At 42.2% G+C, this 27,978-nt stretch overlaps 1 protein-coding gene across 2 annotated transcripts; it reads left to right on the top strand.

The window, feature by feature from the left end:
* On the top strand, positions 1-27,695 carry ARPC2 (actin related protein 2/3 complex subunit 2). Of its 2 annotated transcripts, XM_069480110.1 has the most exons (11): positions 1-70; positions 287-368; positions 8,026-8,060; positions 9,071-9,183; positions 14,218-14,263; positions 16,889-17,075; positions 17,854-17,947; positions 22,500-22,626; positions 24,137-24,237; positions 24,588-24,688; positions 27,255-27,695. In XM_069480110.1, the coding sequence occupies exons 2-11, from the start codon at positions 295-297 to the stop codon at positions 27,277-27,279; spliced, it is 903 nt and encodes a 300-aa protein (XP_069336211.1). In that variant the 5' UTR covers positions 1-70; positions 287-294; the 3' UTR covers positions 27,280-27,695. The 2 variants fall into 2 exon arrangements, with proteins under 2 accessions (XP_069336211.1, XP_069336303.1); XM_069480202.1 differs by lacking the exon at positions 1-70 and having other exon boundaries at positions 217-368.
* Positions 27,696-27,978: the final 283 nt, after the last annotated feature.

Here is a 27,978-nt window from a genome sequence, read left to right as displayed (position 1 = left end):
GCTTCCCGGTGAGGCGGCAGCAGCGGCGGCGGCGGCGGCTCGGCAGGCGGGTTCAGGCTTCTGGGGCCAGGTCGGTTGGGTGGGTGGGTATCTCCACAGTCAGGGCGTGCGTGGGCCAGCGCGTGCGTCTTCCCCCTCCCTCCACCCCGATCCCTTTCCCCTTCTCCCTTAACCTCCTACCCCACCCAGCCCCCCTCCTGAGGGGGCAGCAGGGCCGCTCCCTCAATCCTTCCTTCCCTAACCCACCCTCACCCGCCCTTGTTTCTCCTTCCCCTGCTCGGGGCAGCCGCCGCCATGATCCTGCTGGAGGTGAACAACCGCATCATCGAGGAGACGCTCGCGCTCAAGTTCGAGAACGCGGCCGCAGGGTGAGCGCGCGGCCGTGGGTTGTGGGGGAGGCAGAGTTGACCCCAGCAAATGCCCCCAGTGGGGTCGTCCAGCCCCCCAGACCTGGAGGAGAAAGATGGGAGGCCTGGCAGGGTGTAGGGGCTGCCCCGGCGGGACAGACGTGGGAGGCGATTGGGTGCGGCGGGGTGAAGGGCAGAGATGCGTGGGGAGAGGCTCGGAGGAGGGATGCGGAAGCAGCGAGCAGACAGGAGAGTGCATGCCAAAGGGTTGGAGACCTGTGGGACGTGAGGGCAGCTTGGGCTGGAACTCGCGCTGGAGAAGCCTACTGCCCTCTGGGCGAGAAAGGAGACCCTTCCCTCCGTATTCCCCGACATTGTACTGAAGCCAGAGAGAGCCCGTTTGGAATTGGGTTGGAAGGAGTTTTCAGGAATTCCCAGGACTGGAGGAGGGAAGATGCAGGCCCAGATCGCCACCAGCGTTCTAGTTCCCCACCCCCATGTCCTCTAAAAGGAGCAGGAGGGAAGACTGAAAGCCGACCCAGTCTTGCAGCCAGAAAAATGCGATCTCTCTAGTTCCCCTTCCCTGAACCCTACTGTGAGAGACACTGGCCATTTTGTTACATATTTCTCAAGCAAAGCTAAGATCCACACCCCTTCCTTATCTTTCTTCTGAGGTTCTAATGCTCTTTCCCCACCCACTATCCTTTATCTGGTTATCTTTTAAATTCTTATAGGAGACCCTTGGTCTTTGATTTCTTCTGTGGTAACCCCGGCCCAGTTAACACACGTCAAAACCTCCAGAATCTGTAAAGTTCTGAGATAACCTTTCTTATGATTGGTATTTTTTAAAGATAAGCTTAGAGCATATTTCCAAGGCAGCCTTCTCTGTCAAACACAAGAATCAGTAGAAGACAAACAACCTCCTCCCCCAAAGCTGCTTTGCTTTTCTTATATATTTAAAACATGAGCCGAGGGTTCTAATTTTTGGTGGCTTGTGGCCAGTCCCTTTGCCTCATTTCCCCATCTGGGAGGATGGAGCTTCACATCTTGGTTTTGCAGTTGAGGAAATAAGTGCGAACTGTTTCTGGTGAACTGGGAACTAGTAATAGGAAAGTACTTGGAGATCCACAGATGAGAGAGGATTGGTGGAAGGGAAATTCTAAGTGGTCATAATGCACTTACGGCTTAAAAGACATTATAAAAAAAAAAAGAGTACTAACTCACCGCTTAAATTGACTATATTGTGTGTCCTGTCTCTTTCATAATGCCGCAGATTTTTGTCTGTAAAACAAAGCACTACTTTCCTTGAAGTAATGTGTGCAGGAGCAATAGTGTTTCCTGCCAGGAGCTGCAGTTGCTTATATTTTAAGCTGACTTGCTTCTTTCTTATCTTCAGCCCCTCTTTCCAGTTGCTTTGCGTTTTAAATACTCAAGTGAATCAGCCCAGGTCTTATTTTGGGTGATTGCTATGTACTTTTTTTGAGCAGTGTAGCACACAGGAGGAAGTTGAATTAACTTCTCCATTTTCACAACTGATCTTAATGCATCCTCAGGTCCAGACTAGCAAAGAATGAGACCTGGGTGGTTATAAGCTGATCTACAAGATAAATGGCTATGTATTTTCAAGTAGAGGCATGCCTTTTACTGTAGGAGTGTGTTCACGTATCTATTTGTGTGTTAGTAACTTGTGATTCTAAAATGTGGCCCATTATTCAGCTCTTTTTCTTTTAGAAAACTATTCTTAAAAATAACAGCTAACCCTTTCAGAGGGATTAAAGTAGGCCCTCAAGTCTGGAAGACATAAATTACAACTTCCAAAACATTTTTTACAAAGGTGTGCATTGTAGCAAAGTTGAATGGGGGAGGGGGGAGCTAAGTTTCGGGTTTTATTCTGGCCCATCTCCCCTTTGAGATGTGACTTTCAATAAGTGAGCTCAAAATATTCTGCTGAAAATTACTTTGAAAATCTTTGAGAAGATACTATGATATGGTGCCTAGTAGATAGGGCTTTCCTAGTGTTACAGTTTTAACACCTAGCAGAAGCCTAAAACAAGTGTAAGTTTTCAGGCATCCCAGTAAGATGAGGCAGGAGCGAAGCAGTTAAATATTTATCAAGGCTCATGCCTACACCAGAACTTCAACAAAGCCTTGCCTGGTGTGATCATCATAAACATTTATGGGATTCTACCAGCGCTCAGCACCAAGCAGCAACAGAAAAAGAGGGCCTTTCAGAGAGCCTAATAGCTAAGTTATGGAGGAGCTAAGGGGTGAGGTGTTGGAGTGGAGATCAGAGCAAGACATTAAAGAAAGGGAGTAGCTTGGAGGAGAAACCTAAGAGATTTGAAAGGCTTTGCCAGTGTGGGAACCTGCTGGGAAATGTCAGCTCCACCCTGCATTTTACACTTCTCAGAATAAACCAATTGGGGAAAGTACAATTCAGAGCAACCGTTCCAGAATGTGCCTTCCAGCTCTAGGATGTCTAGTAAGATAGCTATACATGTGACTGGCTAAATTTAAGTAAAAATTAATTGAGGTGAAATAAATTTAAAATTGAGTTCCTCAGTCACAAGCTACATTTGTGGTGCTCAGTTGCCACATGTGGCGAGTAAGCTGCTGTGCTTATCACAGATGTGGACCATTTCCATTATTGCAGAAAGTTCTATTGGACAGCACTGTTCCAGCTACTGAAAATGAAAGCATGCGACAGTCTTAAAAATAGTTCTGTGGCACATACTTCGAAGTGCATTGCATTAATTTTCCTTTTGATGTTGATCTTTTTTTAATGATTCCTCTTGGATCATCTTGCTGAATCTTCTTGCCTATGACATCCTACTAAAAGCTAAACTTCCTTCTGAGTAAAGCAGTTCTGTCATCTAAACTGTTCAAGAATACATTTGGTTATGATAACCTTTTAATTTGGAGGCAATTCAACAAAGCCTACGGTTTGTTCCAAACAAATTGCTTTTACTTTTTCCTATCACACTCCTGGGAGTGGCTTATTCAAATGATCCATGTATCCTCACAAAGTGATAATTATAGGTAAATTGTCTTCCCAACAGCCTCCAAACTGAGAGAATGTGAGTGGTTAAAAAGCTATACCCCAACACTGCACATAACCTCATGCACAGGTCTAATCAACAGCATTGCGTTTTCATTTAAGAATTCGTACCCAAACCCCTAATTAAAGCAGAAGTAATCTGGCAAATTAATTTAATTCTTTTGTTAGTATGCACACCAAGAACCTTTTCAGCCTCAGAAGCTAGGCCTGTCAACTTAGCTAGAGTCTGGAGTCCAAAATTGAAGAAATGCTGTCAGATGCAAATTGCCGTTGATTTTACGTGTATGCTGGCTCCGTGCCACAGCCTGTGCACATTGTGGGGAGCTGTAGTTCAGTGAGGGGGAGTGAAGCTCAGTAAGCAAGCCGTGCCAGTTGGGGTGGGCGAGGATTATGGCAAGAGAAATTTGAGAAAGGCATAAATTACATCTTGCTGATAGCTTGTTCTCATTCCCGAATGTGCTGCATATGTCCTCAGAGAGACAGGCTGGTTTGAAATGAGTTAGAATTAGGACATTGTTTAACATTTAGAAGAAATGGAATGTAGTGTCTGACTTGCTAAGAAGATCTGGTTGGTCTTTTTACAAGTCGTTATAGTTACACACTGCTGCCTGCCCTCTGGCCCCAGAGATGCACTCCACCAAACTGATGACTCCTTAGGGGCTGGGTCTAAAATTTTAGTCATTTTTGTTTTGCCAACATCCTCATTGTGTATAGAGTCAGTTCAGTAAATGTTTCTTGAAGGAATTAATGAAGCCAGATAGAATAATTCTTGGTTTCTTTAGGAGCTATCACTTTTCTGACATTGTGTGAATTAGCTTTTAGGTCTCCTTTTCTCCATATTTTTTGAGATATGGCTTAGCAGAGAATAGGACCACCTCTGACCTAATATGATCCATTTTTGACTGATTATTGACATTCCAGGAGCTTCCTTAGAAAAAGATGGAAGAAATTTTTTTCCAAAGGATTTTGAGAATAGCTCTCGAAACCCATCTGAATGGATTGAATGTGTTTTAGTGTCTTGGGCTGTCCAGTCAGTAACTCTGAGGACTTACCCAGCTGGCTTGTTCTAGGATTCCAGAGATTACAACAGACTGGCGCTAGTCGGAGTCCTCTTTCTCCTTGTACTGCTAAGCAATTCCTGATTCAGGAAGTTACCGCAATCCTAAAACCTCTCCCAACCACAGTTGGTCTCCTCTGACTGCACCTAGAAGAAAAACCAATTTATCACCTTCTGTGAACCAGGCATTGTGCTATATGCTTTAAGAGGGTTTCATTTAACTTTAAAATACGTAGCTTTTGTGACAGACAGTAGATCCCATTTACAGTGGAGAAAACTAGGGCTCTTGGGGTTGGGGAGGGTAGGCCTTGGGTAACTGCTATGTATCAAGCACTGTGCTAGGCATCCTTCACAGTGATTCTTGACCTCGTTTATCATGTGACACACATAGAACATGATCATATTTGTATGGCACATTTGGGTAAATGGTCTAACCTAAGGATCCTGCCACTGGCTGCCCTAAGGGCTATGGGATCATTATCTCAGCATATCTGTAACTCAAACAGGAGACACTGGTTGGGAAACTTTGCTGTATAGTAGTCCCCCATTATCCATGGTTTCACTTTCTGCAGTTTCAGTTACCCGCAGTCAACCATGGTCCAAATATATTAAATGGAAAATCCCAGAAATAAATAATTCGTAAGTTTTAAATTGTGCGCTGTTCTGAGTAGTATAATAAAATCTTGCACCGTCCCACCCTGGACATAAATCTTTCCTTTGTCCAGCATATCCACACTGTATAGATCAACTATTGCAACATTGTGGTGCTGTGTTCAAGTAACCCTTTACTTAATCATGGCCCAAAACAAGAGTAGTGATGCTGGCAATTTCGATATGCTAAAGAGAAGCTGTAAAGTGCTTTCTTTAGGTAAAAAGGTGACCTTGGTGTTCCTCAGCTAGGGTTCGGTACTATCCACAATTTTAATCATCCACTGGGGGTCTTGGAATGTATCCCCCACGGACAAGAGAGGACTACTGTACATATATCATCTCAATTCATCTTCACAGCAACCTTGTGAGGTAGGTCTTTTTGCCCCATTTTATAGAAGAGGACCCTGAGGCCCAGTGACACTTGAGTTACATTGCCTGTGGTCACATAGCCAGTAAGTGACAACTTAATTGAACTCTGAAGGACTTATTTTTTCTGTAATTAAACTGATTCCCAGCATCTGAAACTTTAGCAGATGTTTAATAACTTAACCATTTGTCGTTTTGGCCTATTCAATGGTACGCTTTCCTCCAGGCCAATCTACTCCTGTGTCTGCATGATTTTAAACCACGAAAGTAAAATAACAAGCACCTGGAGAAACAATCAATCCTGTTACCCGGGATATTTCACACTCAGTGTCCTTGTTGGGACATGGCGTTCTCTAACTCCCAGGTGACCTCTCATGAAGTCTCCTGGGGCCTAATGCTCTCCTCAGCAGCCTTTCTCCTCTGCAACCTTTTGTGCAGCCATAAATAGTAAACTAAAATATGGCAGTGATTTGACAGATAGTCCTAAGTCAGGCAGCAAACCACTTAGGATCAATCTTGTGACTTCTCCCGCTGGGGAGAAGGTACTTTATACCTAGAGAAATTCAGAATTTCAGAGAGTCAAAATGTTTATGCCTTGAACCCCTAAGATTTATTAATAGTTGATTTTTCTCAGATCTGGTGAAGAAGTGGGAGAGTGAGGAACTCATCCCTCCTCGACTGGGTTAAAGCCTAAAAAAAAGAAGAAAACTAAATCACCTACTAAGTGATGATGGAATTTATGGGCTTTTTCCTGACTCTTTGGCACAGCCAGCCTTCCCCAGGAAAATATGCTTCAGTGCTTCCTCCCATTGGTCATCCTCTTGATATTTCATTCAGATGGGCTATGATGAATATTTCTACTTCTTTGTCCTTTGCTCTTGTTTTCCAGAGGTGAAAAATGGTTTTTGGCCATTCATTGCCTTTGTTTCCTGGCTACAGTTTCAAAATGAAAGCTCAGAAGCAATTTAAATTTTCATCTAGCTCTTTTCTCTTATTCTGGACTCATTGCTTCTCCATAAACCCACTTGATCCTTCCATTCTTAGAGACACCCAACATGCTTTTCCTAAGTCACATATAGATGGCTTTGAGAAGCACGTGGAACTTGGTATATGATTCATATAGGCTGATTTTCAGAAGGGCTAGTATTTGCTTAGTAGAAGCCAGTTTCCTTGAAAAGTATTGTTTGACCTCTGTATCAGCTTTTTAACAGTCATAAACCATGTTATATATTCCATTATTTCCCAGTAACCCTGGAGAGCAACTCAGTCTTGGTTCCTTTCACAGGTAAGGAAGCAGAGATAGCATAAGATATGTACTTGATTGAGAGGTCTTGAGCAAGTTAGGCAGAAATAAATGTGAAAATGTGTACATCTTGTCTGTTAGCCCATAAGGCAAAGTGGAATCACTGCATTATAGGCAGCAAGCAGGAGAATCTTCATTTGTTTCCTGTCATTAGCTTTGAGGAGAACGGGGGGGGGATGATATAAAGTGACTTTCACCAAGGGTAAACTGATCATTGTTTATAGGTAGAATGTAGGTCATGTGCCAGGCTAAGCTGCGAATCACACAGAAGATACTAGGTAGTCATTGCCTTCCAGGATGCTTTATTTCAGATCTGTTCTCTTGTTTTATCTGTAGTAGTTCCATGAGGTAAATAGGTTCATTTGTATTCTTTCATTTTATTGATGATAAGTGAGAAAACAAAGGCATTCATGGTGTAAGTTTGTACCAAAACATGAGCCTGAGAAAGCTAAAGTTGTAAAACAGATGTCTTGACTATCCTCAGTGATTTCACAGTGTTATTTTGTGCAGCACTTTTCTGTGTAAGTGCAGAGCTAGAATTTAATAACAAAACCAGGATAGAACCAGAGGGCTTCGTGAAGGTGAGTGGTGAGTACTTTGGTGATGTAAAGGAAGAGGGAAAGATGAGTAGAAAGACTTACAGGTGTTGTTCTTTTTATTATTATTATTATTATTTCAGCATATTGTGATGGTACAAAAGTTTAGGTTATGTATAATGCCCTTGCCCGGCCACCTCCCTTACAGGTGGTTTTTGAAATGGAATAGAACTTGCTGTTTTGTTTTACAGCCCAGAGTCATCCTTTCACTTTACGCAAATCACAACCATTCTACTTTATATAATACTTAGCCATTTTCCTGCTGAATGTACTACTCCTATCACTATATCCTGTGGGGGAGGCATTGACCAAAAGATGGCATTTTGTGGTGCTCATGTACAGACATGTATTTATGATGTTCTTAGGGAATTCAGAATTGAAAGTAAGCACTGATAATGGCAAGAGATACAACAGCAGGTGAAAAACAGAAGCTATAGCTGTCTTTCTCTTCCATTTTAAATAAGTCCAGAGGTTCAGGTGCATGAAAAAATGAATTGTATGCTCTCATCGGCAGTAATCTAAGATTTATACAAAGTGGTCTGATCTTAAGTAAGGCTCAGGAGCCTTTCCAGTTCCCCTTGAACACAAGCAGCAACACAGCTTAACTAAGGGCCCTTTGTTTTGTTTTGTTTTGTTTTGTTTTATAGAAACAAACCAGAAGCAGTAGAAGTAACATTTGCAGGTAAGTGTCTTTTTCTCAACCTTATTAAGAAAGGTGTAATATTAAAAAAACAGAAAATAAAATTGTTCCTAAAATAAGATTTGACATTATGGGTACTATCACTTGTCAAGTCTTTCTGAGCTCTTTATTACAGACGACCATCTCATCTATTTAATCCATTGATGACCATGTAAAGTTACCTGCTGATATTTTAGAAGTTTGGGTTTAATTCATAATGCAACTAAGGCTTTTTTTAAATTTAGAAATATTACATTATATTATCTTTAAGTAGCCATCAATCTTAGTTTACCTAGTACTCAAGTAGTAGGGAAACAAGAACATGCTGCAGACCTGTTCAGCAAGTCAGTGGGACATGTTGCTGCTTTCTGTGAAGCCTTAGGCATGGGAGTAGTATTGTGGTTGTGTGTTTTAAAAACGTAACCTTGTGTTCTTTATCTTCCAAAGATACATTCTGAAGTATTTATGAATGAAATGATGTGATGTCTGGGATTTGCTTCAAAATAAATTATCAAGGGGAAATCTCTAAATGAAACAAGAATTAGCCTTGTATTGGTAATTCCTGAAGCTGAATGATGGGGATGGGAGTTCATTATACTGTTCTTTTTGCTTATATGCATGTTTAAAGTGCATCCCAAATAAAAGTTTTTTAAAAAATTCTTTCAGCACCAAGCTGTGATTAAGTATAGTTTTGTAGGCTGGTCTGAGTGCAGTGGTGTTTACAATTAGTTAATCACAACCAGTTACAGATTTCTTTGTTCTGTCTCCACTCCCACAAATTCACTTGACTAGACTAAAAAAGAAACAAAACATAGATTTATAATTTTAATAAAGAGCAAAGAGATGGGTACTCAGCAATTCTGTCTCAGTATGTCACACATGGATTTAAGATAAATGCCATTTTAATATGCTTTCTTATAATGGGTCTTTCTTTTGGCCTACGGCAAGGTAGGTGCCTTGAGATACCATTCCCCATTCCCAAGTTCAGCAGTCTTATTTATTATTCCTTACAGATTTTGATGGGGTCCTCTATCATATTTCAAATCCTAATGGAGACAAAACAAAAGTGATGGTCAGTATTTCTTTGAAATTCTACAAGGAACTTCAGGCACATGGTGCTGATGAGGTAAGTTCCACGTCATTTTCCTTAGAACTCTTACTTCCTCCTCACCTTTTATTGGCAGCTTGCTACTCATAGGAGAGCCATAGCACTAAATGACCCCTCTGGCACAGGCCACTCTGGACAGCTTGCTCGCCTAACTAGGGGCTCTTGACTCAACTCCCATAATGATGTAAAGATGTGTGTTTCCCAGAAAAGGTTTTTTTTGTTTTGTTTTGTTTTGTTTTTTGTTTTTTGAGACAGATTCTCACTCTGTTGCCCGGGCTAGAGTGCCTAGCTCACAGCAACCTCAAACTCCTGAGCTCAAGCAATCCTCCTGCCTCAGCCTCCCGAGTAGCTGGGACTACAGGCATGTGCTACCATGCCCAGCTAATTTTTTCTATATATATTTTTTAGCTGTCCAAATCATTTCTTTCTATTTTTAGTAGAGACGGGGGTCTCGCTCTTGCTCAAGCTGGTCTCGAACTCCTGACCTCGAGCGATCCTCCCACCTCGGCCTCCCAGAGTGCTAGGATTACAGGCATGAGCCACTGCGCCCAGCCCCAGAAAAGGTTTTGGCTCTTTGCCTGCTTGCTTTTTATCTTGAAGAATAAAGATGTTCTCTAACGAAAGTTTAATAACATTATCAAAATCTTAAAAGGACCTGCCGTTTTTCAAATTTTACATGCTACCAGGATTTTGTAAAACAGTGGAAACAAAAACAGCTTTAGTTCTCTGAAAACATAGCAAAGAATACTTTTCCTTGACCAGTACAAAAATAGCCATTGTAAGAATGACACAGGTTCTGTTCTATTTTTGTAACATTATCAAGGCAAATATATAACTTCTGGCTTGTTTAAATTCTGTAATCTTAGTTTCTCATTCTAGAAGTTTAGGAACAAATAACCTTCCTTTAAATTTTTAATTTAGTGTTTTTTAGAGCTGGCCTCTCTAAATGTCTCCTCTTCCTTATAACTACTTTAGGGGAAATAAGAAGGGATGTCCAGACATTATGAAACTCTTAATGGCTATGCCTTTTTCACTGGCTTCTTTCAATGGCTAAAGTAGCAGGTTTGGTTCCTGTTGAACTGTATTTGCTCTGGGGAGAGCCATTTATGGAAGAAAGAAAACGCTATTACACCAGTGTGTGCACGTTGTGGTTGGGTCTTAGAGCAGGAAGTATGACTCAGTTCCTGAATCAGTTTTCAAATATCTTAGTTTTAACAAACTAGGTTCTACTTAGTTGGTTGAATGAATATACAGGTTGAATGAATATGCAACCATTTCTGTTTTCTTTCTGAAAAGAGTAGTAGCTTTTGAATTATTTAAAATTTATGTAATAAAGTGCTGTTTGTAAAGGAATATGATCAAAAACTTGACAAATTTTTTTTTCATATAAAACTAAAATTGGTCTGAACCAACCAGAATACCCAAAGCCCTAGGTAGTTGCTTCCCTTAGTTATTCAAACACAATTGATTTGCCCCATAAGTTCAAGGAAAGAAGAAATATTTAGAGAATTTGGATTCAGGGTTATTTTACTGGAAAAAGAAAAGTTTCAGGAGGAAGACCTAGTCCTTTATAAAGTTTATGAAGGAATATTATATAAAAGTTAGTGGCTAATTCTTCTTTTCATAAGTTGTATAATCATTTTCCTGGATAATCCTCTCTCTTTAAAGATCTAGATGCAAGCCAGACCTGGTGGTGCACACCTGTAGTCCTAACTACTTTTTAGAGGCTAAGGCGAGAGGATTTCTTGAGCTCAGAGGTTTGAGTCCAGCCTGGGTGACAGACCCTGTCTCAGTTTTCTGTTTTAAAAACAAATAAAGGTCTAGGTACAGTGATAATAGTCCTGGAAGGGAAAGGAAGCGTTAAGCTAGATTTTTTAAATCTCCTTTCTGTTCTGTGCTTTTCTTACAATGGAACTCCAGAACACAGTGTTGTTCTTGTAGCTACCTCAAGGGTCAAAGAACCAACTCCACCCACTCAAGTGGAGTAAGTGACATTCACAGTGTTGGAGCAGAATGCACAGTAAATGGCTCCTTGGGTTGGTTAAACAGTGACCAGCCTGTGATAACCACAGGAAGCTTATTACTTTGTCAGAGGCCCTTTTTAAAAGCAGAACGCCTCTGCTGCTGGGCTGAGAAGGTCTAATGGTGATGAGTGTAGGTTGCCTCCACCCATCTCCTGGTGTTAGAGTGGGAGAGGGGGCACAAATTCAAAAGTGAGTCATAGTTAAAATTGCAAATGAACAGGGAAGTGTTTGCTGGTTTTGCCAAAGGGAGTTGAGCATGGTATAAATTTTGAGCATGGTATAAATTTGGCACTAAGTTCCTCTTAGATCTCAGAATACTAAATAAGCAAGCTTGGAATTAAACTCAATCTTAGGGGCTGTGGTTTCTGAAACCACATCTGATTTCCTCTTGTTCCTAGTACCAGTAGTACATGCAACACAGAATTGTAGCTCAGAGGTAGCATGCTGGTTAAAATTCTTGTGGGATATGCATGTTACTTTTTTCCCCCAAAACTCCTTAGGAGAAGTGGTATGTGGGACACCTGTAGGTCACCTCTTTCTGTGCCACCAACAAACTCTGTGACCTTGAACCCCTCCCTTCAGTTCCTCTTCTGTAAAAGAGATACTTCACAGTGCCTATGTGATCACCAAACAGGAACCACACATGACATTACTTACCTTTTGCCTTTGTATAAGCAAGTAATCATTGATTCATGCTTTGAGCTCTACTCTATTATCCAAGTTTTGCCAGCTGAGAATTCCTTCCAACTATAGGAAAATGGTTAAATCAATATGTGAAATACTAAGAAATTATTGTTCAATGGACTATTTACAGGTCATTACTTAAGTTACTTTGAAAGAGTAAGAGGGATAATTTTTTCAAATGAGATATAAAATAGATGATTTGTTCCTATTCTTTTTTTTTTTTTTGACAGAGTCTCGCTCTGTTGCCCAGGCTAGAGTGAGTGCCGTGGCATCAGCCTAGCTCACAGCAACCTCTAACTCCTGGGCTTAAGCGATCCTCCTGCCTCAGCCTCCCGAGTAGCTGGGACTACAGGCATGCGCCACTGTGCCCGGCTAATTTTTTCTATATCTATATATTTTAGTTGGCCAGATACTTTCTTTCTATTTTTAGTAGAGATGGGGGTCTCGCTCTTGATCAAGCTGGTCTCAAACTCCTGTCCTCGAGCGATCCACCCACCTCGGCCTCCCAGAGTGCTAGGATTACAGGCATGAGCCACTGCGCCCATCCCTGTTCCTATTCTTTTTAATACTACGTAGAGAGTACCATGAAGATAAAATGAGAAGAAAAACATTGATATTTCTTCAGATATTTGCTGCATGTTCCTGTGTGCAGGTGTTGCTCTGGGCGCTGAGAACACAGCAGTGACTAAGACAGGACCTCCTCGCGTGGAGTTCGACTCTGCCGCTACCTGTGTTCACAGTGCTTTTCTCTGGCTAATGAAATTCTTTAAAACAAGCATATATAACTCTTAGAACTAAAACGAAGTTTGTGCTTTTGTTCATTTTTAATTTGGTAACTTACCACATTAATAGATTAAGTACCCTCCGCCCATCTTTTTGGTATCTTGGAAAATACTAAAGGATTATAAGTGTGTTTGTGGTGCAGTAGTGTTGGAAATTGAGTGGATGCTTATAGACAAAATCCTGCAGCCTGTTGTACTACTGAGTTTTTAGTATTTAGGTCTCAGTTTTAACTTCTTATGGAATAGTGATGACATCTTCCCTCTCTAATGATGAGTTTTTAATGAGGGTTATTAATAACCCATGTCTGTGTTTTGCCTCTTAAACAAAAAGCTTATTAGATTGTTAGTGACCTTAATATTTATTTTCTTTCTATCCTAAATAACTGCCTTTCTGCTGCTTGATGTATCCCACACAACATTTAAGTCAGAACTACTTTTAAAATAAAAAGTTTGTTTCTTAAACCATGTCAATCTAGGAGCAGTTTCTATCAGGTGAAGCAGTCACACTTGTAGAGAAAAATTAGGAAGGTGTCTCAGTCTGTTTTGTGTTGGCTATAACACAGTGCCACAGACTGGATAATTTATAACGAAAACAAGCTTAGTTGGCTCACAGTTCTGGAGGCTAGGAAGTCCAAGAGTGTGGCGCCAGCATCTGGCAAGGACCTTCGTGCTGTGTCATCCCATGGCAGAGGAAGGAAGGGCAAGAGAGGGCCAAACTCGCTTATTTTTTTTTTTAACAAGTCGCTCTTATAGTAACAAACCCATTCCCCAATATGGACATTAATCCTTAATCCACTCATGAGAGTAGAGCCCTTATGGCCTAATCACCTTTTACCATCACAATGGCAATTAAATTTCAACATGAGTTTTGGAGGGGACATTCAAACCATGACAGAAGGTATAAAAGGGTCTCTTGTTTTTTCATTTATTTTAAAAAGCTGGAAAGTAGCCAGCAGTAAGTATTGGTTTAGGGGAAAAGACATGTAGAGTGTGCAACCTTCTGTGGACCCACCAATATTAATAGCTGGGTAAGATTCCATTATCCATTGTCTTTTGCCTTAAAAGCTGTTTATGCACTAAGTAATTTTAAAGCATACAAGATTAGTAGGCTAACAGAAATCGGTTCCCAACATTCCCATTTTTATTGCTTCATTCACCTGGGTTAGTGGCTTATCCTGTGCTCAATAGCTAACTAACGTAATCTCTTCTCTCCCTTGCATTTGGCATCCTTCTGCTCTCAAAAGATGATTAAGTACAATGTAAAATCTGGAGAACAAAGAACATATAAAGGGTGTGGTCGGGTCCTAAAAGAGTAAAGGGAGAGCTTTCATTGAAAGATCCTAAGGTAACCTTTTGGATTCTAATCGCAGTTCTATGAGTGGCCTGTTCGGTGACTTAGATAAATCTGCTTCCCCTTTGTGTCTAGTTTTCCCATCTACCAAATGAAAGTTAGGAAGAATGCTGGCTTAGGAAGAGCTTAGCAAGTACAGTGCTTTAAAAATAATGAAATTATCATGGCCTTTTGATTAATGTTTGTTTGTTTGTTTGTTTTTTCCACCTAGTTATTAAAGAGGGTGTACGGGAGTTTCTTGGTAAATCCAGAATCAGGTATGTAGTTACATGAGCAGCTATGGAATGACATGGGAAGACATGTGTCCTATTGTATTATGCTTTTTTCAGCCAAAGGATTTTGTTTAAATATTATTTATTTTACAAATATTTCTGCATAAGTCCAGTTCCCATTCCCTCCATAAAAACAGCTTTTAAGGGGCTTTGCTTTGTCCTGTGTGGTACACAGTGGGATGTACAGAATTGATGTATGGTATTTTTAACATTTACTTCATGGGGCCAAGTGACTCTTCCTTAATCTTCCAGCCAAAAGGCCACCTTTGTTTGCTCATGGTGATTAAAATGCCTTTGAGAAGACTGAGCAAACATTGAATCCCACCCTCAGCTCCCAGTAACACCTTTTTCTGCACACTGCATGTTTGGAGAAGGAAGAGGAACAGTCACAACACTATTATATTTTCAAGTAATAGAAAATGTCCCCTCTTTAATCCAGTCTTGTAATAGGTGATCTCTGCATTCAGGGCCAGAGGAATTGAAAGCACCGTGTCATCCTTGAGTAGAATAGCTATGTTAACACTGCTTCAAAGGAGGTTTAAAGTGGGAAAATCAAACAGCATTTTCACCCTGGTGATTCAATGATATGTCTCAAATTCTGAGGCATTTAGTAGGGTCCCAAAGTGAGAACGAAGAAGTACGATCATTTGAACTTTTGCTAGCTTGTTTCCTCACCTTTTGACATTTTTACAGCATGACACCACCTTAACACCCCCATTAGAATACCTTTTTGTCTTCTGGAAACAAAGTCTCTAATAAAGAAAGATGCCTTTGGAATGCAAATTGTTACTGAGTATTTGTGGATACAAGCTTTGAGGACGATAGTTCATAAAGAATACTGAAATATCTTAATCTCCAAATTGATGAAATAAATGTATCACAGAAATAAAAACCAAGATAAATAACATTGTGAAGGCTTTAAGAGGAATCAAGAAATTTAAGAAAAAAACAAAAAGCTCTAGAACGGAAAGATCTCATTGGAAGTCTTGGGCATACTTGTCACAGCTGAGATCCTAACACAGAGAGTTTATGTTTCTGTCCCCGGGCTTTCTCTTCCACCTCGTACTAAAGCACAGACATTGCCAGATTGCAGGCCCTGTGTTCATACCAGTGCAAAGTGTAAAAGTGTGTGAAAGTGGCATCTCTCCTCTTTTTTAGTAAGTCTGTCTAGGCAAGTTTGGAAAACTCAGGCCATACTGGATGTTTACTTCTCTTCATCGTCAGTATGATTTATTCATCATAGTTTCTTTTTAATCGAATCATCTTGTACTCTATGTGCTTATCTGGTTTTCATATACCCAAAATGGAATGATGATTGATGTTATTTAATATTGGAGTGCCAAAAATGTGCTAAGCATTATCAGAGCAAAGATTTAGACAGCCCATGCTCTCAAAGAGTATCTGCAAAAAAACACAGACCTCAGGAATGTTCTTGGGGAAGAAATAAAATAGTGATGCACTATAAAGGTTTGAGATAATTTGGAAGTGTGAGATTCATACAGTTCTGGTAGAGGTATCCCTATCAGTTGTCTAGATTACAATATGAAATGATCTTCAGTAATACACAAATATTCTTGTAAAAACATCTGCAGGCTTTTTAGCACTTATTAATCATTTGATTATTTAATCAAATGTTCTTGCCCTATTTCCTGAAATTCATAGTAGACATGCCATAAAGAGGCAGAATGGTATTGTGGTCAGCAAACTTGGATTTCAGCCTCTGTATTGATGGCCCACTGTGTTCCACGCACTTTAAATACTGTACATTCTTTTAATGCTCACAACAGTCTCCCTCATCTCCTTACCCGTCCCCTTTTTTTTAGTTGTAGAAGTTAGGCAGTTTTTCAAGTTCAGGATTTGTACCCAGTTTCTGTTTAGCTCAGAATAGAGTGGCCCTACACTTGTATATCATGCTGCATTCAACAAGTCACTTTGCCTCTTTGAACCTCTTTTTTGCTCTGTAAAATGAGAATAACCATATCTGCCCTGCCTACTTTAGAGAATTGTTATGGAGATCCAATGAAGTAAAATATTAAAGAAACTTTGAAAATTTTACAGTGTATTCAAATAAAAACTATTGGGAGGTATATATATGAGCAGATATTTGGGTTTTTCTACATTGCCTCCTCTCACAAAGGGTTTGCAATGGCATGTAACGGGGTATGTTTTATTATGAGAAAGCTCTCCAGCTGCTAACCATGTTGACATTTGGCATGTTAAACTATCAGGAAAATAAGTGATTCAGTAATCCCCTTCACAACTGCTGTGGAACACTAAACTTCTAATCAAAATTTCCAGATTGTGACTCCCTCCCATTTCATATTTGCAATCAGTCATCTAATATTGATCCAGATTTTTGCTTAGCATTTGTTAATTAGCTATATATATTTACAGGATTTTTTTTTTGAAAGAATTTCACCTTATTTTATACTGTGAGGTAGATGGAAATAGAAAACATTCTACCTGGGTTAAATGTGCAGACACAGAACAAATGTTATTAGAATGCTAATTTTTTTTTAATTGCCTCTAGTCTCTGTTGACTTGGGAGAGATTAGTAAGCTTTTTTTTTTTTTTTTGTAATATAAATGCTGGATATTTTCTTCCCCACAGGATACAATGTCTCTTTGCTATACGACCTTGAAAATCTGCCTGCATCCAAGGATTCCATTGTACATCAGGCTGGCATGTTGAAGCGAAATTGTTTTGCCTCTGTCTTTGAGAAATATTTCCAATTCCAAGAAGAAGGCAAGGAAGGAGAGAACAGGGCAGTTATCCATTATAGGGATGATGAGACCATGTGAGTATAGAATTTGGTCCTCAAGTCCAGGTGTGGCTGTCACACCAGGATGGCACTTACTGAAAGAAATATGACTCAAAGCTTAAATTCTGTTGTGTGAACTCCCTTGAAGTGTTTTCTCGTAAAATTCCTTAAGCCAAGATATATATGATAGGGGGAAAAACTGACCACCTCTTCTAGTCTTCAGATACTGAGAGTTAACAAAATATGAAGAGAGAATCTAATGCTTTCTTTTAAGGCAACCGTCCCCGAGCTTTTTGGCATCAGTAGCCAGTTTCATGGAAGACAGTTTTTCCATGGGTGGGGTTGCTGGAGGAGCTCTGCGGCCCAGTCCCTTACAGGCCACAAGGAGTTGGGGACTGCAGGGTTAAGGCACCATTATTCTAAGTCCTCTTTAAGAGTATAGCCTGGATAATCAGGAGGCAAAGTGACCGTGGGTTCTGTGTTATTGCAACTCTTAGATTATCTACATACTATGAGTCTCATAGTATATAAAGAAAATTTTAAAAAGTGGAGTTCTGGGAATCACTCTTTTCCATGTCATACTATATATACACAAGTTAATAAAATCTACTTTTGGTAATTTCCATCTCCTGCCTCTCTTTTGGGGCATGCATTGTTTACATTGACTTTGTGGCCATAAATACCTAGTCTCACTTGGCACACCTTTGTTTTATGAATTAAGAGATTTATGACTTTTAGTCTTCACTTGATGAAGTTATTGACAAAACCCCATTCTGATGCTGTACTTAACTTTCATGGGTTTTGTTCCCCTCAGGTATGTTGAGTCTAAAAAGGACAGAGTCACGGTAGTCTTCAGCACAGTGTTTAAGGATGACGACGATGTGGTCATTGGAAAGGTGTTTATGCAGGTATGGAGTAGCATCTTGGAGGGAAACCAGGGCATGGTGATTTATACCTTTGCCCCAAAACACACCATAATTATAGAAAAGAGAACTAGCAGCTCTGTTGATGCAGGAACTTGTTAAAGATTTAACTAAACAACCCCCACAGAATTCACTGAATGTTACATTTTTTCATAGTGGTTCTAGTCTTTTGAGGACAGGACTAGAAGAATTGAGTATTAAACATACTATGACTGAGTATTTAAGTATCCTGCCTACCATGGGGTCTTTGATCTGAAGCTTGGTTGAGTTTCCTACCATTTTGTATTTCCTCAGAGTTCTAGCAAGGTCTACTCGTGTCTTGATTTAGTCCTAAGGTCTTTCCAGGTTGGAGTCTATAGCAAATCCTTAGGTAGTAGATAATGTGTTGTTGAGTGGAATTGTTGACCTAACAGAGGAGAGACTGGGCATGAGTTGGGATGAGTCACCATGGAGTGCTTCGCTCAGAAGCAGCTCATCTTCTAAGAATAATGGGCGTTAACAGGACATTTTGTAATTGGGTTTTTGGTGCGGTTGCATTCAGGTCGTCAGACACCCATTGTGGCTTTGTCATGTTGTCTGCTGGCCAATTGGTTGCTGGCTCTAGGACATAAGAGAGTTCATTGGTGGGATGGTATCCAGGCTGGTTTCTTTTGAGATGGCTCAGCATTCAAAATCTAGCACAGTGATTAAATTCTTTAAAAACTTTAAATCCCTCATTTTGTTCCTTGGCAGAGTGATGAAGATTTTTAAACTTTGAGACAATCTTTTTTGCAAAATAGAGTTGAAAGACAGCTGTGCTTAACAGTGAGGATACTTTACGTGCGGCCTTCTAAGTGGCTAGGGAAATCTTCAAAAGTGATATCCTCAATTTGACCCATCTCTAGTGGCTTTTTGTGTTTTGGCTAATTAATCAGAAACTCTAGTTTAGGATCCCTGTGCAGAAAAATTGGAATACTGACACTTTAGCATTTGCAAGTACTGAACTTGATGAAAAAAAATATATAGAGATACGTATCTCCTGGATCCTAAAAGTAAGCCCCTAGACAGGCATTTCATGTGTTTTTATGCAGAATTGACAGGGATAACTGCAGTAGCTCAGAAATTGGGTGAAATCCAGACTGACAGACTAATTTTAAAAGCTATGAAGTGTATATTTAGATTTGGCTAGTTTTTTACCGTCTTCCATTTTATTCCAGGAAACAACTTATTTTCATACTTTAAACAGATCTTATCTTGGAGAATTTACTGGAGATTTGTTCCTTAGGGGAATTTTGGAGGAGGGGTTTTGAGACAGGGTCTCACTTTGTTGCCTGAGCGAGAGTGCAGTGGGGTTATCAAAGCTCACTGCAACCTCACACTCCTGGTCTTAAGTGATCCTCCTGCCTCAGCCTCCTGAGTAGCTGAGACTACAGGTGCGTGCCACCACATCTGGCTAATTTTTCTATTTGTTTGTAGAGACGAGGTCTCACTTTTACTTAGGCTGGTCTCAGACTCCTAACCTCAAGCGATCCTCCCACCTCCACCTCCCAAGTGCTAGGTTTACAGGCGTGGGCCACTGTGCCTGGCCTTTGCATATGAATTTAAACTCCTCCCTCAAGGTACCTGTGGTTGGACACTTAATCTAAAAGTCAAAACAAAGCCTCTTTTCCATTTTGGCATTAACAGTGTTTCTGGTTAGTGACTCCCCTAACTAGAGTGCAGTGTAGGCCAGTTGGTGTCTAGGAACGTGAAAAGGCTGTGCCCAGTCTTCTGCCCTGTCACCCTTTCCAAATTTGAAGGCTGGAGTAATTTAGAAAACTGGCACTTTTTTGAGGTTTTCCCCAAAAATAAATTGTCTTGAGTTTTGTCCTGGGCCTAGAATTTTAAATCTCTAGGAGAAAGGAGACTGATGGATGCCTGGCACAGAAAGTCATACCCTAGGAACATTGAAGTTCCTCATGGTTACTAATGTGCTTGCTGTGGGCTTTTGTGGACTTTGCCCTGCCAGCATGCACATCCCCTGATCAGCATACAAGTCCTGCCCTAGTCATCTGGCAGGCGGGCTCTTAGGATGCTCGTTACCTTTAGGGAATAGGAAGTTTATTCGTCACTCACATGGGTGTCCTCCTGCTGGGGTTGGTGTATTATGATTATAGGCATACCAGCTGAGTGCTGGAGAAAGTCTGGTAGGTGGCATCATTTTAGCGTTCATTCCATGAAAAGCAATAGGTCCAGCAGTTATGCTTTTGTAGATTAGCTTATAATGAACTAGAATTCTTTTCCTACCATAAGGTCCTAAAGTCAAGCTAGTAACTAAGTAACTGAGAAAAGTTAAATGGAAACCACTGGTTTCTATATGTTCAGGGTCAAGACATGAGCAATCTGCCTCTTAGGCAGTTGTGAAGATGTTATTTTGAGGGCCCTCTATATCTGTTTGCATGTTTATATCTATAGAATGTTTTCCTGAACTGGACGCACTGAGGTTCCGGTCGGAATTCTGTAAAAGTCCATGTTTACACCTCTGATTTAAGATGCTACCTTTTTCATATAGTAAATTCCTATGATATTTGGATTTATTCTGAACTTTCTGATAAATTGTACCTTGACAGAAGAGAAAAATAATACGATGTCCAGAAGACATCCTAGCCACAGGGAGAGAAAAGAGGCAGTATTGCTGGTTTATATGTAACAAAGACACTAATGATGAAGGGGGGCTGTTTGGGTTTTGTTTTGGTTTTTCTTTTTAAGTTTTATTCAAGAAAGAGAACCAAGAAGAAGCAAAGACATAGATTATCCAAAGGATTGTCCCAAGCCAGAAGCATATTGTTGACTGAATCTTAAATGTATTATTTTCCATATGCAGAACTGATAAACTGCTAATAAGTCACCACAGGTTTACAAATACCCCCATCTCGTAAACACCTCATGTACCTGTGAATTGGAACCTTAAAGACACTTAATAAAAAAAAAATGCAGATGTTTATTTATCTGTTCTGTTTGATTCTCTGAGGCTGAAGAGTAAAACCAGTAGAAGTTAGAAAGCTTCCTAACCCCTTTGTAGAACAAAAGATGTTTTCTAGAGAAGGGCAATTTCAGAAGTTTTGGTTTGGGAATTTCCATTAGGGATGATCTTGACTCCTTCCCTTCCTCCCCTGCTATTGGGGAACAAAATGTGTTCAAAAAGGAGCTAACGTAACCCAGTTTATGATCATTTATTTTCCTCCAACCATTACAGAAGCCAAGGAGTGCTTGCTTGAGGGGCAATATGCAAAACGGGTGAGGTCCCAGACTGGGCGTTGGGACTCCTCAGGTGTTACCTTTTTCCTTTGCCACTAATTGCTGGAGGCTTGCTGGTGAGCGTATATTTTTCCTGCCTGCCAGTGGAAACAGCCCCTGCTTCTTCTTTGCTAAATCAGCTAGGGTAGAAGTGCTTTCTTTCACTTAGCAAGCTACGTGCTAAACAGTCTCTGTGAAGGGCAGAGGAGTAGACACAAAGATGACTAGAATAAAGCAGGATTTGGGGCATGAGGAACTCTTAACCAAAGGTAGGGAAGCCAGATGCCTTAATGAATAAGTACAGTGTCATAGTAGAGGTTTGTAGAAAAGACATGACAACTCCAGCAAGAGAGCAGCCACCTACCCTGGCTGTCGGAGGTGGTGTTATGGAGGAGGTAATATTTGAGCAGCAGTGGAAGAGCACTGCAGATCACACAGCTGTGTCTTGTAGGACAGAGAGACCTTGCATAGCCATCCTTTGGCCATCCTATAACCATCATCTTGGAAGGCCCACTCAGTGGATTAGATTTGAATCATCCAGTGTTACTGGCATTGCTAGAAAATCTACTTCTGTTCTTGCAAATCTGGCTGAGAGAGGAAAGCCTTGTCACTCGTCTGTTTACATGGGAATGCATGGACTTTGCAATTAACACAGTCTCAGCTATATTAATAATTTTATCACCTATGTTGGTCCAAAATAAGAGAAAGGGAAGAGCTGGGCACGGTGGCTCACAGCTGTAATCCCAGGACTTTGGGGGGCTAAGGCAGGAGGATCATTTGAGGCCACGAGTTTGAGACCAGCCTGGGCAACATAGTAAGACCCCATCTCTGCAAAAAAAAATTTTTTTTTTTTTTTTTAATTAGCTGGGTGTTGGTGGTGCACCTGTAGTCCAGCTACTTGGGAAGCTAAGGCAGGAGAATCACTTAAGCTCAGGAGTTAGGTTGCTGTGAGCTATGATAATGCCACTGCACTCCTATCTGGGTGACAGAGTGAGACCCTATCTCATGAAAAAAGAGAGAAAGGGAAAAGGATTATTAACAGTGTTTTCATCATGTTTTGAAGATCTGACTTTTAAGTACTTCGCAGTCCCTGCCTTTTGAATCTGAAGTGCACTGATAGCAGCCAGCACTTGTAATATTCCAGGTTTGGTGTAGTTTTATTTCTAATCATCTGGTTCAGAGGGCTACAAAAGTCACACTGCACAGGGCAAACCCCATAGCATAGGTTGCCGTTCGTCTTACACCCACTTCTCTTCTGGTTGCTTTTGCTTTCTCTTGGCAGGAGTTCAAAGAAGGACGCAGAGCCAGCCACACAGCCCCCCAGGTCCTCTTTAGCCACAGGGAACCTCCTCTGGAGCTGAAAGACACAGATGCCGCCGTGGGTGACAACATTGGCTACATCACCTTTGGTGAGCAGGGTACCTTTGCCACTTTTGTGCAGCTTTATTGAGTTCACACTGCAGAACGCCTAAATCTGCACAGAATCTTGGTTAACATTTTAAGATGGGCAAAAACAGGCATACTAAGTTGTTCCCATTGCCATTGTTATAATGTAGGAAGGGTATCACAGAGCATTAATTACAGAGCAGGCTATGTGCTATTTTTATATAGTAATCATTTCCTTTTTCTTTTTTTCCCGTTTTTCTTAAATCTTAAGGAAAAATCTTAAGACTGAACTGTGATGTCAGTAGTTAAGCATAGAGCCACGTAAGCGTTATGAAGCAGCTGGACGGGAGTTTTCTGTCCTTTGGCATTTCTTGGTTTTTTGCTTATTAAGCCTGAGCTCCAGCCATGATTGGCATATTCCAGTTACACGCCAGAGAACTTGAGTCTGCCTGTTGCTTCAGCCTCGTGAGCTGCCCGATCAGTGCAGCTGACAGTGTGGAATAGCAGCTCGTTCACACGCTGTGCCTGATGCCACTGGAATGTCTCCCTTTGTGAAATTTCATTTAATTCACCTCAGTGCTGAATGTTTACCTGTTTTTTGGTGATGAATGAGTTGATTTACTGTATTTCATTACATCTAAGCTGTACGTTCTGACAGACTTACTGTCATAAGCACGTTAGTCTTTGAAATACAGTTATCGACTACTTGGTGTTCTTTTTAGGCCAGGGCAAACTGACCCAGGAATGCCAGCCCTTCTTAGGAGCCATTCCTTTTCACTTCAGCAAAGCTTGAGATACCTCAGGGGATTTCGTGGTGGGTGAGGGCAGTGAGTAGAGGAGGTGCGGCAGGCACGGAGGATTCCAGAGCGCCAGGGGGAGAAGGGTGCAGGTGGGCGCCGGTGCAGAGGACCGCGCAGCGGCTGCGCAGGTCTTCAGGTGCCTGGTGCACAGGGGCACTTTGCTCAGCCCCAGCCAGAGGAGCTCCCCCGCCTGGCCTGCCAAGAGGGTTCGGGTCCTTCTACCTTAGTGTTTGGTTTTCACAGCAAGAATATGGGATACTCTGGCATCTGTTTCTGTGAAGACTTACTTTACTTTGTATTTTAGCACCAAGAACCCAGGATAGGCAGCCTTATTTCCCAATCTGATTCCTTCAGGTAAACTGTTTCCCACATAGCCAGTTCATGTCACCGTGGGTCTGCCGAGCTGCAGAGACAGAAGCCAGTAGGTGTGTGGCAGACAAGGGGTTGGTTTCAGCATGCACAGCCCCAGAATCTGGACCTGGGATGCGTGGCCAGGGTCAAACCCTGGTTTTTCCATCATGGGCTCTTCCTTTTGTGCTCAGGGGCACATCCCCTGGTTGTGCTATTTATCCTTTCCTTGTCTCGACAAAACCCTAACGGAGGCCAGGAGTGCTGGAACAAGTGGATTGTACTTCAGCTTAGAGAGAGTGAGACTCACTATAGGCTGCTGTTTTTCCCGGCCCTTTGGCATTTGTGTTATACCCTGACACCTTGTTTGTGTCCCCACTGTCAGTGCTGTTCCCTCGCCACACCAATGCCAGCGCTCGAGATAACACCATCAACCTGATCCACACGTTCCGGGACTACCTGCACTACCACATCAAGTGCTCTAAGGTGAGGGGGCCCGCATCTCAGCTCCTGTGCTCCAAGTCTGTCTTCCCTAAAGAGTTCAGAGCTCCTAACAAAAGCTGTTCCTGTAGTTCAGGCTGTGGATCTGACTCTTACATAGGTAATTCCAGAGGCTTCAAGAAATCATGGTCTTTCTTCATCAAGCCACTTTCTCCCATACCTCCCCATATCAGAGAGATGAATTTATCTCCAAATTCCTCACCTTCCTGCTTCCCTGCTTGGCCTAGGTCAGTCCCAGGGTGCAGCCAAACTTTCCTGATCACATCTCCTAATGGAAACAAAGCTGTCTTTCTAGAACATGACTCTGCTTCAGTACCTGTCGTGTTTGTTCCCAGGCCTATATTCACACACGTATGCGGGCAAAAACATCTGACTTCCTCAAGGTGCTTAACCGTGCACGCCCAGATGCCGAGAAAAAAGAAATGAAAACAATCACGTAAGTAGGGCAGTACCGTAGCAGGACCACCTACCCCTCCTGAGCCCACCAAGAAGAAAGTCGTGGGTGTGGGTGGCCTGGCCCTCCAGGTGTCTGGACAGCAGCTACATGTGAGGCCAGCAGGTCTGAGCAGATAGACTGAAGATGGGATTAACAGGTTTTTCACTCCTGAATGGGCTAGGAAAAAAGCAAGGGGGCCTTGTTACAAAGAAGCCATGGTCTCTTTGGGCCTGAGTTGAGAGGTTGGTCTTGCCCTTCTCGTGGTCCTAGAGAAATTGAGCGAGTTGCTTTTTGGGTATTTAGTTGAGTAAATAAGCCTGGCACCACCCTTCAAGTGTTCTTTTTCATGGTTGTCTTCTCAAGAGGAAGTTTGCATGGAGAGGAAGGTCTTTATCAGGGATGGAAATGATGAGCAGAGTTCTAAACAGCGTGTGGCTCTGAGTGCCAGAGAGGCCAGCGTGGCCTAGAGCCTAGAGAGTCCTGTCTTTGTGCAGGGTGCTAGTTCTTGGTCCCCCATCCATCTGGTGAGACTTAGGAAATCCTGTTCACAAGATGTGCTATCTTTTGTGTTGTTTGAACTAAAGGTCTTGAGATAAATTAAGCCTCCCCTCCTAGCCATTGTGTTTGCCAACACCCAGTACTCCTGGGGCAAACCTTTCATGTAGGGTGGTATGCGTGGGGCTTCACGCTCCTTCGCCTGGCCTGTGATGCAGCTTCTACCAAGTTAGTTTCTGCTGCCATTTGAAAGGATGTGAGTACCTGAGCAATAGGTGAGGCTTACAGTCCCAGAAACATCAGGCACTTACACAAAGCAGTTTAAGTCACCCCTGACTTCTTTAGGCAGAGGCCTTTCTCTGTAGCAGCTCTGTGTCTGCCACCCAGAGCCTAAGGAATGGTGTTCAGTCTAGATGGAGTCTCTGCTCAGAGAGAGGTGTCCAAATGCCATGCAATGAAATGGCAGCATTGTTTCTTCTACCCTGCAGCTTCTTGGCAGATCCTAAGCTGGGCAAAGTGACCAACAAGGTGGGTTGGGCAGGTGAAAGGCTGTGCCCTGGGACACATGTATTCTGGCTGCTCCCCCAGAACCTGGTCTTCATCCTGGCATCTGCAGTTTCCCTTTTCCCTGCTTGCTCTTCGGGGTCCTTTTCTCACCAGGTACCACTTTAGTGACTTCAGATTTGAGGCCGCCAATTTCATGCTGCTTTCGCCGGTAGAGAGATGGGCAGTTTAATAGATGCCAGGAGATGACCTGGGTGGCCCGTCACAACCAGACTGGAAGGCTGTGGATCGGAATAGTCCCAAGGCTGCCTGTGTCACCCTTCAGCCCCAGTAACTGCTTATCCAGTCAGGAGGAAGGCCCACCAAGTGGCCACTGCGCTATTCCACAGCCAGCCGACAGTCGGCTGCCTGTCCTGATGGGGGACCTGGGGAAAGGATGAGTCCTTGAAATGAACAAATCATCCATAACCACTATCTTGGGACTTAAAAGACCAGCTCTGGCCCTGTCTGTTCTGTGACCTCTCTTTGGCAGAGTTGGGCCCCAGAAAGGAGAAGCGGGATGCAGACAACTGCATCCACCCTGAAAACCAGATCATGTTACTAAGGGTGGGTGGGAGTGAAGTGGCTCAGCTATGAGCAGGAGAAGCTGGGACCTCCGCACAACGGAGCAGGAGGAGTCTGCAGAAGCGCGGACAGGGTGAAATAGGGTGGCGGGCCTGCTGTGAGAAACAGGGCCCTGGATCAACAGCTGACAGTGTCAGTACCCCCAGTGTGCTGCCCAGAATTAAACACTCGGGAGCTTTTCATTTTGGGGGGAAGGGTAATAAATTATGCCTTCATTTTGGAGTGGGTGGGACATTCAGGGCAGGAAAGATGTAGTACCCTTATTTGTTTGGTTTTTGGTTTGGTTTGGTTTGGTTTGGTTCTTGCTCTGATTTCCTGTAGTTCTCAGCTCGAGCTTCCAGGCTGTTTTACCACATATCCTTAAGGTTCCAGTTACAGGCTGTCTTTGGAAACCAGCTGGCCCTTCTGGAGAAATCCGGGTAGAACAGGACGCCTTGTCTCAGGAGCCTAGAACCAGACGGTGTGTTCTGTAAGCCAGAATGTAGTCAGCACGTGGTAGCAGAAATGCCTTTAATCTTGGAGGTTTTGAGGATTGCTTTGAACCTCTTGTCCCCATGGTGATAGATAAGGAACTGCTGTCTGGGAGCCCTGAAAGGTAGACAGTTGAGTCCAGTATGAAATTCAGGTACATCTGGGCCATCCAGAAATTGTAGATGAGTGATGCTCCTATTTAACGTGGTTCATTTAATGTCTTTGTGTGCTTAACACAGATATTCCCTGGTACCCTAAAGTATTCAATAATAGGAAGGAAGAGATGGTGAAACCATTCTCTGAAAACTGGATCTTAGCCCGTGCCCTGTGGTTCCAATACCCCTGCCTAAGGAATCTAGGACTTTTTCACCTCTTTTTGGTGTCTCTTTGGGGTCCCATCTAGTCCGGGAGTATGGGATGGGAGGAAAGGGCAGCCGGAAACTGGCCTTCACATTTCTCTCTCCTTTCAAAGGGGGAAGACGTTTTCATCCCGCTAACTCCTGGGAATAGGAGGAGGAAGCGTCTGGCAACTGAAGGCTGGAACACTTGCTACTGGATAATCGTAGCTTTTAATGTTGCACCTCTTCAGGTTCTTAAGGGATTCTCCATTTTGGTTCCATTTTGTACACGTTTGGAAAATAATCTGCAGAAACGAGCTGTGCTTGCAAGGACTTCATAGTTCCTAAGAATTAAAAAAAAAAGAATTCCACTTGATCAACTTAATTCCTTTTCTTTATCTTCCCTCCCTCACCCCGCCTTCCCTCCCACCCTCTTTTCCAGGCTGTTTTCGCTTTGCAGTATGTTGCAGGATAATGCAATCTTAACTTGTTTTCTCCTAAGTATTTGAGTTCAAAACTCCTGTATCTAAAGAAATACGGTTGGGGTCATTAATAAAGAAAATCTTTCTATCTTACATGAGAATTTGCTGGGTTTCTGGACTGTGAGTCCAAAAAAGAGAGGGGAGGGGAAGAAGAATACACCTGCATTGCCCTTGGGCCTGCAAACCTGAGCTAGAAAGCCTGAGGTTCAAGAGCCTGTCAGGTCTAGATCCTCACCCCCTAGAGGAGACAATGGCTAGCCAGTGAGCTATAAATAAACTTGAACATGCTTCCTGTGAAGCTTGGTCCCTGAAACTGCCTGGCTGCTCCTGAGTGGCCAGGAAGCTCCCCAGTGACAGGAAAATTAAAGTGTTTTCT

The sequence above is a fragment of the Eulemur rufifrons genome, chromosome 1, assembly GCF_041146395.1.
Source record: "Eulemur rufifrons isolate Redbay chromosome 1, OSU_ERuf_1, whole genome shotgun sequence".
In the NCBI taxonomy this organism is placed as follows: Eukaryota; Metazoa; Chordata; class Mammalia; order Primates; family Lemuridae; genus Eulemur; species Eulemur rufifrons.
This window is presented reverse-complemented; position numbering and strand designations above follow the sequence as displayed.